The sequence below is a fragment of the Bubalus kerabau genome, chromosome 11 (genome assembly GCF_029407905.1).
Source record: "Bubalus kerabau isolate K-KA32 ecotype Philippines breed swamp buffalo chromosome 11, PCC_UOA_SB_1v2, whole genome shotgun sequence".
NCBI classification, from domain to species: domain Eukaryota; kingdom Metazoa; phylum Chordata; class Mammalia; order Artiodactyla; family Bovidae; genus Bubalus; species Bubalus kerabau.
Genome location: NC_073634.1, coordinates 28916870 through 28932280, shown reverse-complemented (window position 1 = coordinate 28932280; position 15411 = coordinate 28916870). Strand labels below are relative to the sequence as shown.

General features: G+C 37.9%; 1 protein-coding gene across 5 annotated transcripts in view; it reads right to left on the bottom strand.

The window, feature by feature from the left end:
* The window catches only part of PLEKHH2 (pleckstrin homology, MyTH4 and FERM domain containing H2), a 104396-nt gene that overhangs the window by 63743 nt on the left and 25242 nt on the right, over positions 1-15411 (bottom strand). For 4 of the 5 annotated variants that reach the window (XR_008700236.1, XR_008700237.1, XM_055539945.1 and 1 more), the window contains 5 exons: positions 10133-10282; positions 8819-8902; positions 8113-8194; positions 3236-3418; positions 829-1790 (listed from right to left, as the gene is read on the bottom strand). Coding sequence is in view for 3 of the 5 variants with exons in the window: in XM_055539945.1 (XP_055395920.1) it covers positions 829-1790; positions 3236-3418; positions 8113-8194; positions 8819-8902; positions 10133-10282 (1461 nt within the window). In the remaining 2 variants the exon portion in view is untranslated. The remainder of the gene's footprint in view (positions 1-828; positions 1791-3235; positions 3419-8112; positions 8195-8818; positions 8903-10132; positions 10283-15411) is intronic. The other variant, XM_055539947.1, reaches the window with a different exon arrangement.

The following is a 15411-nucleotide window of genomic DNA, read 5'->3' as shown; positions in this document are numbered from 1 at the left end:
CACCCTGGTGTTTCCATGTGGTATGCATGTGTGCTAGGTCGTTTCAGTTGTGCCTGACTCTCTACAACCCTATGGGCTGTAGCCTGCCAGGCTCTCCCATCCATGGAATTTTCCAGGCAAGAATACTGGAGTGGGTAGCCATGCCCTCCTCCAGGGGATCTTCCCAACCTAGGGATCAAACCCACATCTCTTACATCTTCTGCATTGGCAGGTGGATTTTTTACCACGAAAGCCACCTGAGAAGCCCCCTTCCATGTGGAAGGCACTCCAAAAATTGAACATTCCTGATTCAACATTCAAAGCCAACCATTCACTTTCTCCTGTCTAAGAAAAAGGAGTGGCTTAATGTGACTGGAATGCCCAGGAGAAACTGGACATGCAGAGACCAACACCTTCGCCTTTCCTTTCTCTTGAGAAGCAGCTGTTGCACAAAAACAACCATTTGTTCTTTCTCTAGACCATGAGCTTTAGAGAAGCCGGGCCTCACTGGAGGGAGTCTGCGGCAGCTGGTCCAACACTACCTGAGCCTGGGTGGCAAAATCCAGCAATTTCCTAGGTGCAGTATTGGCTCCTGTGCCCACTAGTTCTCTAAAATCTGTTTCATCAGTAATAAAGGTAACATCTAGATCTCCCGTTTGTCTTACCCTTGTGTCTTATTTCTCAATTGATCCAGGGGAAAAGAGAAGGAAAAACTGAATTCTAAAAACTGGGAATTGTCAGAACAAAGCTGGACTGGAAAAGAAACAGGAAAAGAAGTAAAGTAAAACCAGAAAATGAGTGTTGAGAAAAAACAAACGTGTGTGCACTGCGCACAGCAACATAATTTACCCAAGAGGGAAACCGGTGCAGAGGTGGAGTTGGAGGTTTGCCACAGGCTGCTTTCTTTGCTGAGTCGCAGGCTTCCTGGTCCTCTGAACATGGGGATTCCAAGCAGTCGTAGGAAAATAATCCATCATCACAATCAGTGTCCATAGTCTCTAAAATTTCTGTATTGTCGCCATCAACTAGATCAAGATCTGTTTCCTGAGGTCTCAGTGGCCGTATCATGCTTATAGCATTTCTGTTTGTGCCAAACATCCTGTCGGAACTTAACTGTGGCTGGCTTAAGTGCCTTTTGGCTAGTGCGATGCTTAAGCTGAAAATATTAGGGATCCTTAATTTGGGAGGTGGCAGAGTGGAGGAAGGTCCTAGTTCTGTGCCTTTTCCAAGGAGTGGGTTAGGATGCTTTGGACTCAAAGCTGGGGTCAGAATAGGGCTTGGGGTGTTAGCTTCACTCGAGGAAGACGAATAATCCAACCTCTGAGACTGAAATTTTTTATTGAGTTCGTCTGAGGAACTATCACGCTCCTTTTTCCTTGATTCGGAATTTCCCTTTCCGAGAGGACAATTCTGAGCCTTCCACTGTGCCTCCTGCTGCCAAGAATACAGCTTCTTGTGTTCCAGTCTCTTTATGCCAAAGGTCTCTTCTTCAAATATTGAGCTGCTGTCGTCAGAGGCCGTGAGATACGTCTCACTGCCCATTCTGCTACTTTGGACCCCCTCTTCTGATGTGTGGCTGGAAAGGGTAGACGTGTACCTGGACTTGGATCTTCCTTTGCTCCCATCTTCCTCATCGGAACTCCAGTCATCCCCGGGAGCCCCAGAATTCTGGCATGTGCCACCATCCATCACAAAGCTTGTCCTTGTTTTACGATTCTGCTCTGACATGCAAGGGCCTTGATGCAGTGTTCTCTGACCTCGGTTGTTTTCTTGAATTTGGTTATCAACAGATTTTTCTGGAATTTCCATCTCTAGAAAAGCATACAGTATATTGGCACGCTGTCTTTAATCATACAATCTTTCTGTATATTTAGCTTTATGTATCTACACTGTACAGACTGGAATTTTCATTTGAATCAAGTTGATTTACATTACCCTTTTTTAGTTCAATGTCTTTTTTAAACCCAAGTTTGAAAACTGTAAGCTTCCTATAGACTACAATGCCCTTACACTCAACAGAATAGTATCAAAATGAAACTACTTTTTACAAAGAAACAAGGAGGAAAAAACTGACATTAGACCAAGGAGAGATAATACAAGAAGCAAAATGAAAAACAGGGCCACACTGACTATCAAAGATAGCAGCCACTAGAAAAATTCTATTTTAGAAGCAAAAAAAATAACAACCCTTTCTACCAAATTTCAAAATCATAAGTAAATTTAAACATAATAAATATAAAGCTATTGTTTAAAAAAACCTTTATTCCCAAGCTTCAATACATGAAATGTGCAAAACCATAAAGAAAACGTACACAGAGAAAAACTTTACTCACTCTACTACTTTTGGTTTAATCATAACTACAAAATGTATCTTTATAATAAAAATAACAGTCTTTAAAAATGTCTTTAGACATGGTTTATTTTTGTTTATAACATAACTAATAGAATGAACCATTGACTTCATAAACAATAAACTTAAAATTTAGTTTGAAGAGTACAAAAGAAAAACTTTGAAAACATGAAAACACAGACAGGATCTTCGTAATTAAGGCTATATAGGTTCCACAGATTGGAATCAGGCAGGTTGTTAAATCTGCAGATGAGCAAAAGCTACAGTCCAGGCAAACTCAGCTGAACTGAGCTGTATTGAACTGAAAGTGAGAAAGTTACAAAGTGGGGAAAAAATGAAAATAACTTCTCAAAAAAAAAAAAAAAAATCCACGTAATGGCATAAAAGCAAGTACCAAAGGAACCCTCTGAACGGAAAAACATTATCTAGTTTTCATAACCAAGCATAGAGACAGCTCTTAGGGCTATAATTTTTCTCCTTTGGAGGAAGGAAGCAGGAGCTGAAAATAGAAAAGATGCAAGTTCAAGTCTCTCTAAAATATTTGGGAAAAGTCACACTGGTGTTGACAAAGCCAGAAGCCAAATAAAGCAAAATTTAGAAGGGCTTTAAGACTAAAAGAAGGGTACAAATCTGCACACAGGTCCAGAGTTTGAACATGTGGCAAATACTTTCTTCTTTGAGGCAATAAAGGGAAATCAAAGCAGTTAACTAAATTTTCATCTGGTGTTCTTTTTCCTTATGAGTTTGCTGCATCATATTTAATTTCATATTGAATATTAGATAATTTTTTATATTTTAAATAAACAATGAATAGGAAGGTTACACTCCTAATCTGAAACTCGCATTAATCTTAACAAATGATTTTTCCTTTTAAAAAAATGTTAAATTCCTCTAGTCCATAAATACCTTCTATGTCTTTTCCTTCCATGAACTCAGGTTCTTTAGATGATATCTTGCTTGTTTCCTCAGATTTTACAACTTGAGGAGGACTCCTTGCTCGGGACAAAAAGCACCCAAAGGTCAGACTGCTCAGACGCTGGCCTTCTGAAAGCTTTGGTGTGGAAGCAACTGACTTCTTTCCTTGAACTTCTGCAAGACCATTAATCGAAATCAAGATCCGAATTTTTCGTAACAGTTTGTTAAACAGAGAACCAAAACATAAGTAAAAACATGGACAAATCACTCCTTAAACCAGAAAAAAGCCTAAAGTTCATCTTTATTTCTGTATAATAACTTGGAACCCTCAATGTTGAGCACCATACACAAATGTTTAATATCTGCTTATATATTTTGATGGTACAAAATATTTTTTAACTGCAAAGAGAAAACTTTCTAATCCTTTTGAAAGTAGTCAGCTCTCAAACCAGCCACAAACAAACAAAAATCCAGATATAAATATAAACAACTAGAGAGTTACAGCTTCTTGCAGGACCAAGTACTAGTAAATACCAATCAAGTATGTACTGATAAAATTTGATTGTTGGGTAATGCTACTAATAGTGAGAAAATGGGAATGAGATCTTGGTTGTCAAGACAACCCAGGAAAATTTAGATGATCACTGGGGCAAATATCACATGATCACTGGAACAACTTTTGCTTATCATAGCTGTCAGTGTGCTTCTCATAGGACAGCAAACAAAGGGGCTTAGTCTATGACCATGATATGGAGAACCTTAATCACTTAGAGGGAAAAAAGGGGAGGGGGAAGTTTCTAGACAGAGAATTCAGATAGCTAGGTGAGCGATTACTCAAGCACCTAGTGAAAGTGAAAGTCGCTCAGTTGTGTCCAACTCCTTGTGATCCCATGGATTCTCCAGGTCAGAATACTGGAGTGGGTAGCCTTTCCCTTCTCCGGGGTATCTTCCCAACCCAGGGATCAAACCCAGGTCTCCTGCAATGCAGGCAGATTATTTACCAGCTGAGCCACAAGGCAAGCCCAAGAATACTGGAGTGGGCAGCCTATCCCTTCTCCAGGGGATCTTCCTGACCCAGGAATCAAACCAGGGTCTCCTGCACTGCAGGCGGATTCTTTACCAACTGAGCTATCAGGGAAGCCTGATAGAAAGCATCTAATCATGGGTTTAATTCATCTTCTGGGACTTGTAGCACTGCTGCTTATAAGATTAAAAACATGGAGTTTTCAGTGATAGTAAGAAAAGTTTCCAAGAAATTAAATTCCCAACTCCGAAAGAGCACCAAAGGGTAAAGTTAAATAGTAACTGATAATTGAGTAAAGACACAAAAATATCTTTAAACAGTGTCCTCCTTCAGATATATCTTTTAATATTCTCATATTGACCATAGAACTCACAGAACTAATTCATGATATTTTAATAATCACATATACACATCGATATTTTGAAAGTATTATATCATATCTATATCAGATCAGATCAGATCAGATCAGTCGCTCAGTCGTGTCCAACTCTTTGCGACCCCATGAATCACAGCACGCCAGGCCTCCCTGTCCATCACCAACTTCCGGAGTTCACTCAGACTCACGTCCATCCAGTCGGTGAGGCCATCCAGCCATCTCATCCTCTGTCGTCCCCTTCTCCTCCTGCCCCCAATCCCTCCCAGCATCAGAGTCTTTTCCAATGAGTCAACTCTTCGCATGACGTGGCCAAAGGACTGGAGTTTCAGCTTTAGCATCATTCCTTCCAAAGAAATCCCAGGGCTGATCTCCTTCAGAATGGACTGGTTGCATCTCCTTGCAGTCCAAGGGACTCTCAGGAGTCTTCTCCAACACCACAGTTCAAAAGCATCAAGTCTTCGGCGCTCAGCCTTCTTCACAGTCCAACTCTCACATCCATACATGACCACAGGAAAAACAATAGCCTTGACTAGACGGGCTTTGTTGGCAAAGTAATGTCTCTGCTTTTGAATATGCTATCTAGGTTGGTCATAACTTTCCTTCCAGGAGTAAGCGTCTTTTAATTTCATGTTTGCAGACACCATCTGCATTGATTTTGGAGCCCAGAAAAACAAAGTCTGACACTGTTTCCACATCTATTTCCCATGAAGTGATGGGACCGGATTCCATGATCTTAGTTTTCTGAATGTTGAGCTTTAAGCCAACTTTTTCACTCTCCACTTTCACTTTCAACAAGAGGCTTTTTAGTTCCTCTTCACTTTCTGCCATAAGGGTGGTGTCATCTGCATATCTGAGGTTATTGATATTTCTCCCGGCAATCTTGATTCCAGCTTGTGTTTCTTCCAGTCCAGCGTTTCTCATGATGTACTCTACATATAAGTTAAATAAGCAGGGTGACAATATACAGCCTTGACGTGCTCCTTTTCCTATTTGGAACCAGTCTGTTGTTCCATGTCCAGTTCTAACTGTTGCTTCCTGACCTGCATACAAATTTCTCAAGAGGCAGGTCCAGCAACACCTAGGTTCCAAGGATCAATAATCCTTAGCCTCCAAAACTAAGAGGCTACCAGTGAGGACTAGAATTGCAAGCCAAAAGTATCAGGGAAATAGCATTTTGTGATTAGGCTTAGTACATACAATCTATTTCAAAGAGGGTGAACAACATAAAGACCTAAAGCTTTACTTATAAATGTGGAATTCCAGAGGAACACCAATTTTTTTCATTATATAGGTAGAGGAAATGTGTTACATAAGAAATATATTTTGGTCTTCATCCATGGTTCCTGGCACACAGCTCCTAAAACCCTTGGAATTTCCTAAAAGTGTCTTTTGTTTTCATAACAAGCCCTTTCAAACACTTCTGAATATATATTAATGAGGTGATTTCTGGAAAGCCCTGAGATGGCCTCAGGATGGGGTTGCCAGGGGAACCAACCAAATCATGAGAGGGTTAGAAATTTCAGCCTCACCCTCCACCCCCTACCTCTGACCTAAGGGGAGGAAGAAAGGGGCTGGAGGTTGAATTGCTCACCAGTGGCCAATGATTTCATTAATCATGCATCCCTACATAGGGAAACCTCTGTAAAATCTCAAAAGGATAGGGTTCGGGATGCTCCGAGTTGGTGAACACATGGAGGTGCTGGGAGGGTGTCTTATCTGCTGAGAGCCCGGAAGTTCTGTGCCCCTCCTCCTGTATCTTGCCCTATGCATCTCTTCTATCTGGGTCTCCTTGAATTACATCCTTTGTAATAAACCAGTAATCTAGGCAGTAAACTGAGTTCTGTGACCCTTTTTAGCAAATTATTGAACCCAAGAAAGGGATCTTGGGAAGCTTGGATTTACAGTCTGTTGGACAGAAGCAAGAATATCCCTCTGTATTTGTGTGTGTGTTCGGTGCCTGATCAGGGTGGAGGTGGGTAGTGTTGTGGGGCTGAGGGATCTGATACTATCCAAGTAGATAATGTCAAAGTGAGTTAAATTTGTAGGACACCCAGATGGTGTCTGTTGAGAACTGGATAATTGCTTAGTGTAGGAAAAACTTGCACACATCTCATATCAGAAATATTAAGACAGAGAAAATAGGAGTCTTTTCCCTTTACAGAATGACAGCAGTAGATACTAACATGCAGTAGACAAAATGCTTTCACACATCCTATAATCAATGCCCCCCATGAAACTAAGTGAAGTTGCTCAGTCGTGTCCGACTCTTTGCAACCCCATGGACTGTAGCCTACCAGGCTCCTCTGTCCATGGGATTTTCCAGTCAATAGTATTGGAGTGGACTGCCATTTCCTTCTCCAGGGGATCTTCCCAACCCAGGGATCGAACCCAGGTCTCCCATATTGTAGACAGACACTTAACTGTCTGAGTTAGACACTATTAAAATCACCATTTTACTGATGTAGGAAGAAAATTGGAGATAAAACACAGCTATTAAATTGTGGGGCATTAAAGTTTATTTCAAAGCCCAAGTTCTTTCTACCACACCAGTATTCTTCCAATGCATTCTACAAAACTCCAGGGCTTTGTGGAAATGTTGCAGAGAAACAAGAAAAGGCAAGAAATGCAAGAAGAGGCCTGGGTGAGACCAGGTCTGCAGAACTCTGGACCCATAACCCAATACAATTTTTACCAATTATATCCCTTAAGATTCTACAGGAAAAAAATGTTTTAAAAAGGGTTCTTCTAAGACTTCCCCAGCAGTCCAGACTCTGCCTTCCAATGCAGGGGGTGTGGGTTCAATCCCTAGTCAGGGAACTAAGATCCCACATGCCATAGGGTACAACCAAAAATCTAAAAAATAAATTAAACTTGTTTTTTAAAAAGTCACTCATTAAAAAAAGAAAGGGGTCTGCTGCTAAATAAAAGTTTGAAAAGCACTATCCTAGGCCATCGGTCTAAGAAGCACAAGCTAAATATCTTGGTGACCTACCTTCACATCAGCTATATGTGTACTTGCGCGGCTATCACACCAATAGCATATTAATAAGTAAATCTCTATCTTTAACTCTACCATCCATCCTTTGGCTTTGGAGTTAAAAAGAAAACAGGCCTAACCATTGGAAAATGCAAAGAGTTTATTCACATAAAACTTTGCACAAAATATTCAGGTTGTAAGAATTTCAATCATCAATGAGCACAATGGTATAAAGTGAAAATAGAAAACAACAAGACTGATTAAGTAAACATACCCCAAAATTAAATGTTCAAATTACCCTCTTTGGGTTATTCACTACTGTCTAGCTGTGCTCATACGGACATGTGGCTATTTAAATTTAAATCAATTCAAAATAAGTAAAATGTAAAGTTCAGTTCCTTAAGTTGCACAAGTCATATTTCAAGTGCTCAACAGTAAAATTCTACATAGGCAAATAATCAAATTAGGCTACCTTAGTCAAGTGCTCATACCTTGTAGTTTTGACTGTATTGTTTTTATCTCTTCAGTTTGGTTTTGGTTGATCAAACGAAGATTCTGATTCTCCAATTCCAACTAAAAGAAAATAATCGTTTTCTTGTAAACAGGGATAAGAATTTCTAAAATGTACCAGTAAATTATAACATTGAGAGCATGTTAATACCTAATTAAACATAAACAAAATACAAAAGAAATAACTAAATATCAGATGAATTTATCAGCACAGATTATCAACCTAGATAATTATGACTTTAATATTTATTCTTTTCAGAGCTAAAAGTTTTCAGTGTTTTTCACCCCTATGCCTTTACCACTGTAAAATTATTTTAAACTAAATTATTTCAGCATTTAGTCTGACATATAAACTAAATAATGTGTACCACTCAGATAATATTGAATACATTAATTTTATGAGAAATTAATACTCTCACTTATTATTCTCTAATTACTTAAAGTTAACTATTTAGAACTAAAGTCAACTAATTAGAATGAGGCTACTTAAGACTGATTATCATGATTCTATCAATCCTTTTTTAACTTTAGAATTATATAAGCCATTAAAGTGAAAGCTACCTATCTCATATTAATCAAAAGCCAGCAGCACCACCAACTGATCAAAATTTTGTTTCAGATATTCTGATGACTGATCTATTTGAAAGAAAGAAAAGGTTAAGAAAAGATAAATATAGCAATAAATACCTCATTCAACTTAACTGTTACCCATTCTTTGATCTTAGCTGCTTTCTCTTCTATTATTTTAGCCTCTTGAATCCTTATTTGTTTCTGAAATAACATTAATAGTTTGTTTAGTTCAAACATAAGCTCACTGGCCTGGAAATATTACAGTTACAGATATGAAAGGCAAGCCTACTTAAAACGTGTTTCCAAGTTAAGATGTCTACCTTTAAATTACCAAAAAGGATAAAATGAGAATGGCTCTCCAGCAAACAGAATAATAAAAGCATACATATATATTTCTAGTTTTAACATCTGCTAGTCTTTCTCTGAAAGGTCATATGCCAAAATCAATCCACTGAATTTATCAATAAAATAAACCATTTCTGGAAACACTATGATTTAGAACAATGGAATTCAACCAGCTTGGTGAGAGGAGAATTAGAATCTCTTCTGGGGTATGGCTTGCTTTCCCCTCAAAGTTTTAAAAGGTTCAGAAAAAATAAAGATTGAGAAACTCTAGCTCACATCTTGGAAAAGAAAATGGGAAACCTCTTCAGTATTCTTGCCTGGAAAATTCCATGGACAGAGGAGCCTGGCGGTCTACAGTCCATGGGGTTGCAAAGAGTAGGACACGACTTAGCAACTGAGCACGGCTCACATCTGCCAACCTTTAAATCTGGCTATGGTCACAAAACTACTGAGAATGTGAGGATCATATAAATACCAGTTGGTGGGGGCTGAAAACCACAGATCTAAAACAACAGTGACATCCAGAGAAATGAAAAAAAATGCTAAAAATAAATGATTAATCATTGAATAATTTTATAGTGGTTATATCTAACTGATGCTAAATGACTTTCTAGGTTAATAACCTTAATGCAATTTTTTTCTTTACAATTTTTAAAAAAATAAATACTATAAATTTGATCTCAATAAAGTGATTTAAAAACAGTGGACACATTTCTAAGCAGGAGGATTAGTGTCAAACAATGTTTAAAATTTAACCTTCCATAAACATTTCTAACACCCTAACAATCTAAAGCAAAGATTTATTGGAAACATTTTACAGGTATAAATGCCTGCTGATAACCAAGTGTTTCCAACATAAAGATTCACATCTAGAAAGTGGTAGATACTGCCTTGGAATTATTCTGGACTTAAAGATAATGTATTTAACTTGCACTTTTCACCAGTAAATGTGATGTAATCTTAGGAGTTACCAAGTGAGATTTCTGACCAAAATGTAGAAATTTAGGCTTTCTCTTTTTAATCTTTGCAATTATACATAAATGAATGCACATATTTAGGACTCTTTGAGGTCAGATGCTTCCTAACCTGCTCTTCAAGTTGCAGTTCCAAGTTTTGAATGGTGTCTTCTTTTTCCTGTATTAGAGTTTCCAGATCTTGACACTTTTTATACAACCTTGTCTCTGATTCACTGGTTTGAATATTAGCTGCTTTTAACTTCTCTTCCATAACTTGTACCTAAATTCAGAGGAGAAAATATTAAAACTATGCATGTACTTAATTTATCATAGTATTACTTTAACATTAAATAGATTCCTAAAAGATATCATAAAAAAGAAAATGGTGAACAGTTTTAATGCATTTAACAACTATAAAGTTTAAAGACTAGACTATTTTCCCAAGTGATGCTAATTCAGAGGTATATGAGGATACATAAAAGATTTTCAGGATGGGATGGGGAGGGAGGGGGGAGGGGTGTTCAACATGGGGAACACATGTACACCCATGGCTGATTCATGCCAATGTATGGCAAAAACTACTACAATATTGTAAAGTAATTAGCCTCCAATACCTGTGGCGGATTCATTTTGATATTTGGCAAAACTAATACAGTCATGTAAAGTTTAAAAATAAAATAAAATTAAAAAAAAAAAAGAAAATAAATAAAATAAATGAATTAATTTTAAAAAAAGATTTTCAGAATATTGTGGTCATGTAAGGAAATGTACATGTTAATTAGATCTATGATAATATGCAAACTATCATATAAGCATAGAGTCGGAAAGTTTCCAGCCCTCATTTTTTCATATTTAAAAAAAGTAAGAATATCAAATAAAAAAGTTGAATGGTGAGATAACACTCAGATTGGAGGACCTAGTATAATAACACACCCTAGGGAAAAAAAGATGAACTTCAGGTGAAAAAGACACATATTTTCGATGGAAAACGAACCTCAAAACCTCAATGATGAAGTCATAGAAAGTAAAAAAGACACTGAAGATAGAGGTAGGAGAGTACATTCTGTGAGGATTTACTGATTCAACACTTTAACAAATATTCAATGAACACTCGCCAAGAGCCAGGCCTAGTCCAGGTCCTAAGAAGACATCAGTTTTAATAAAGCAGACCCCGCCCCCCAATCTCTACCTGCATAGAAGTTACCTTCTAGTAGGTAAGAGAGATCACAAATACAATAAAGACTAAAAATGACACAGTATGTTACAGATGGCAATAAAGCTAATGGGCAAAATAAAGCAAGACAGAAGAGATCGCTATATGACCAGGGGCTGCAGTGCTTCACTTTAATATCTAATGTACATACTGGCTCTGCTTGGATATTCTGCAAAACACATCTGGGTACATAAAATCTTTGAAGAGATATGTGTGATGTTAATATTAGTAAGAAAGAAAATAAAGTACTGGGCACCATACACAATATTAAGACTTTTATTCTATATACTCCCAGTACGTAAGAATGTAATTTTAGTCATGTTTCAGATTATAGGGGACAAAAAGAAAAACATATAAGGGCATTTTAGAAATTACAGATGATAGCTAAGATGAAAAATCTTAAGCTATTAAAATATTTCTGAAAAATCACAATGGACTTACTTAAAGCTCAAAAATACTTGATTAATGAGGATTCCTAGAAGGAGGTGTTAAGGTTAGTTCAGTTTTGTTTTTTTAACCACGAGTACAAAGTTTCATTTGTGAGTTCACTATATAAATGTAAATTCAACTCAAATGCCAAAACTGTCCTATTTAAATACCACTCACATGGCTGGAAACTATGAAAATAAAAGTAGATCCAAAAAAATAGGAGAAAAAATGTATTCTACAATCCAAATGACAATTTTAAGTAACTTTAAGATTTAGATTTTTTAACATAATATAGCAGGCTTTTTGCAGGAACTTCAGAACAAGAGGTCAAGGACAAAGGCCTATTTCAGAGATGTCCTGAAAAAAGCCAGAGCCAGACAGAGAGCTGGACAGTAAATACCAAAGGTCAGTCTTAGGATCGTATAGTCAGTTTCACACTGGGTATTCTGAAGCTTTGGGAGCAAGGAAAGAAATCAGAGGCCAAGTGCAAAATGGTAGTTCTCCAAGGAGGAAGTAATAGATCATAAAACTCCAGAAAAACAAAATTAACTAAATACAAATAAAAGTAAATATTACCAGACCTACATCTACAATCTCCTTTTATTAAGCTGGAGAAGTCACCCTATGGACATTGGGCTGCCACATAAAACTGTCCTACTATTACTTAGAAAAGATCTACAGTTCTGGAAAACTATGACTTGGGAGAACTCTTCTTCCCTGAAAAACACATCCAACTTGAAAGGTGTTCTCATTTTATGAATGAATGCTACAGTCAGAGCTCCTTCGCTACATCTTTGCCTTGTACAACTGTTTCATTAGACTATGACTTTTAGATAAACAACTTTCCTGGGCAAGAAAAATACTGACAGAAGTGGCAAAATCTCCTTGGGAGAGAAATCACAAAGTTGTTACAGACAACCTTCCTACCAAAGGGTCCTGTTGAAACCAAGTTCCAGAAGATTCACCAGCTTTCCTTGGCAATTAATGTGAATAAGGAGGTCTACAGAAAAGCTAAGAAGCTTACAGATAAAGCAGCCTTTAAAGTATCTTACTACAAGTACACAGAAAATAGGCCAGATCTTCTTCCATTCACTTAACTTGAACCATATAAAAATGATTCCCTGGTGGCTCAGTGGTAAAGAATCGCCTGCCAAGGCAGAAGACACAGGAGATGTGGTTTTATCCCTGGGTCAGGAAGATCCGCTAGAGGAGGAAATGGCATCCCACTCCAGTATTCTTGCCGGAAATCCCATGGATGGAGGAGCCTGGCGGGCTACACTGCACAGAGTTGCAAAGAGTCATACACGACTGAGCACACAAGTACATAGAAAAATTTTAACTACTCAGAGACTGGTCAATAATAAACACTAAAAGAATTTAAATTAGTTATTATATAAACCCTTGCAATTATCAATACATGGATTCCAGCGAGGAATGCTTTGTATTTTCAGGCTACTTTTCTCTTTTACTTCAGGAGAGCCTCTAGTTACATCAACCCCCTCAGCACATTCCTCAGCCATTTCCCCAAAGTCTTGTTGATGGTGAGCTTTTGTGCAGTCAAGGGCTAATGTAGCAGGCTTGGAGTACTCAAACCCTATACATTCCAAAAGAAAGAACTTGCCCTTCACTGTCTTTTGGGAAAGAACCTCTGAGCCCCTGGAATATTCTTCCTGATAAGATTTTCTTTATATATCTGATATATTGTGTCACACCAGTTAGTTCATGCTCACAATGTGATTTATAGCGAATGCCTTTTTTGTTTATGTGGGTCATGGGCCATGTTGTATCAGTTTGATCTCTGGAAAGGTTGGAGGTTGAGTAGCTAAAGTGGGTACGCATTCCATGCCTATAAGACTGACCGGGGGAGGGGGTCTTGTAGGCATGGAATAAAAATTATGGATGCCTAGGCTTGGATGACCAATCCTGGCTGGCAATGTGTCATATGTGCTGCCTACATCACTGATGGAAGAATCAAGAACATTCCTGCGCAACTCCACTATGCGAGGACTACTAGAAGCTCATACCTGGTGTCTCCTGGACTCTCCCTGTGTGCGTTTTTCCTTTGCTGAAGTTGCTCTGTACTTTTACTGTATTAAACTGAAACCACTAGTATAACAGCTTTTCAGGATTCTATGACTTTCTGTGAATCACCAAGCCCGAGGCTGGTGCTGGGGACCCTGACACAGCTCCCAATGATATTTTCCATTTTCTTGCCTATACTGGAGAAAGCAGAAGCTGCAAATATTGCTCCCATTGTAACTATCCATATCAATATTTCCCTTTTCCTACCTCTAACCTCTTCCCTCCCTCTTCCACTACAGGTAATCGATATGTGACTATGTTTTTGAGTGGGGAGTGAAAGTTTCTATTCCTATATAAGTATTGCAATTATGTGACAAAGATGCTTAATCAAATATCAAATCAAATCATTCCAAAATACAACAAAAAAAATGGTTAAGGGTAGTTTGAATCCCATACTATTTTCCAGTTATATAAAATTATTGCAAATTAATGATTCTAATCCTACTTTAAACAGTTTTTTCAGCAGAGTGCTCCATAATTTATGTAGTAAGGCCAGACCCATTCTCACTGAAAGTGAAAAGAAACACCGTTAAATAGTTTTCCATAAAACAAAGCCAATCATTCCATGGTCCTAAATATTAGGATGCTTGAGTAGTTATTTATTAAGCACCAGAAATGACTTGGATGCTAAGAACCAACTGTAAGAAAAGTAGATTAGCCAACATATTAGGAGGAAATTTAAATCTAACTCCTACCAAAACTGAATCAAATACAGGCAAGGGACTGGGTCCTAAAGACATAACTGAAAAGACAAAGCTTCTACAGGAGAAATTATCCACTTCTCTTTGGTTAGCATAAATTAGTGTATTAGATTGTACCAGGTGGCCCTAGTGGTAAAGAACCCGCCTGCCAATGTAGGAGACAAGAGACAGGTTTGATCCCTGAGTCATGAAGATCCCCTGGAGGAGGGCACAGCAACCCACTCCAGTATTCTTGCCTGGAGAATCCCATGGACAGAGGAGCCTGGCAGGCTACAGTCCATAGAGTCGCAAAGGGTCAGACACAACTGAAGGGACTTAGCATACATGCGTGCATGCATACAATTGCCTAATCAGATAGTTGAGAAGGAATGCTGTATATCAGTATCTCCCATATGTGCTATTTGCTTCTTTTCTGCCTCACTAGATTTCTCATAAACAGTACTGGGTTGATATGCACATAACTGCTTTCAAAATTTATGAACAACAACAATAAAGATGTACTACAACATTGCCAGGATTTCTCTGGAAGAATGTGCAATTCTTCTTTCTATCAGCAATTTATTTGATGGTTATGCAGGTGAAGCCCACACATTTAATACACGAGGAAAAAAATGTACAAAGTTAAAATGTAGAGTTCAGCTGGTTGCAGCTGACAATTGTTTTTCGTGGGGAAACATTCTTTCTAGGTTAATATAAATACAGTTTAAGTCTTAGGATATGGCTCAATGACAAAGGATAAGCTGGATTTAAGCAACATAAACAGCAGATAGGCCATAGTCCCATGGAAACTGTTAAAGAGAGCAAAAGACTCAGTTACTCTAAATTAATAATATTTACTTAGTCTTAACAAAGGCAAAAAAAAAAGGTAATATAATCAGTGCCTTAGAATTAACTTGCTCTCTGTTTATATTTCCTGTTAACTTTCAGATTCATTATGAAATATTTAAGCCAAAAATTCTTCTGAAGAATAACAAAATAGCTACT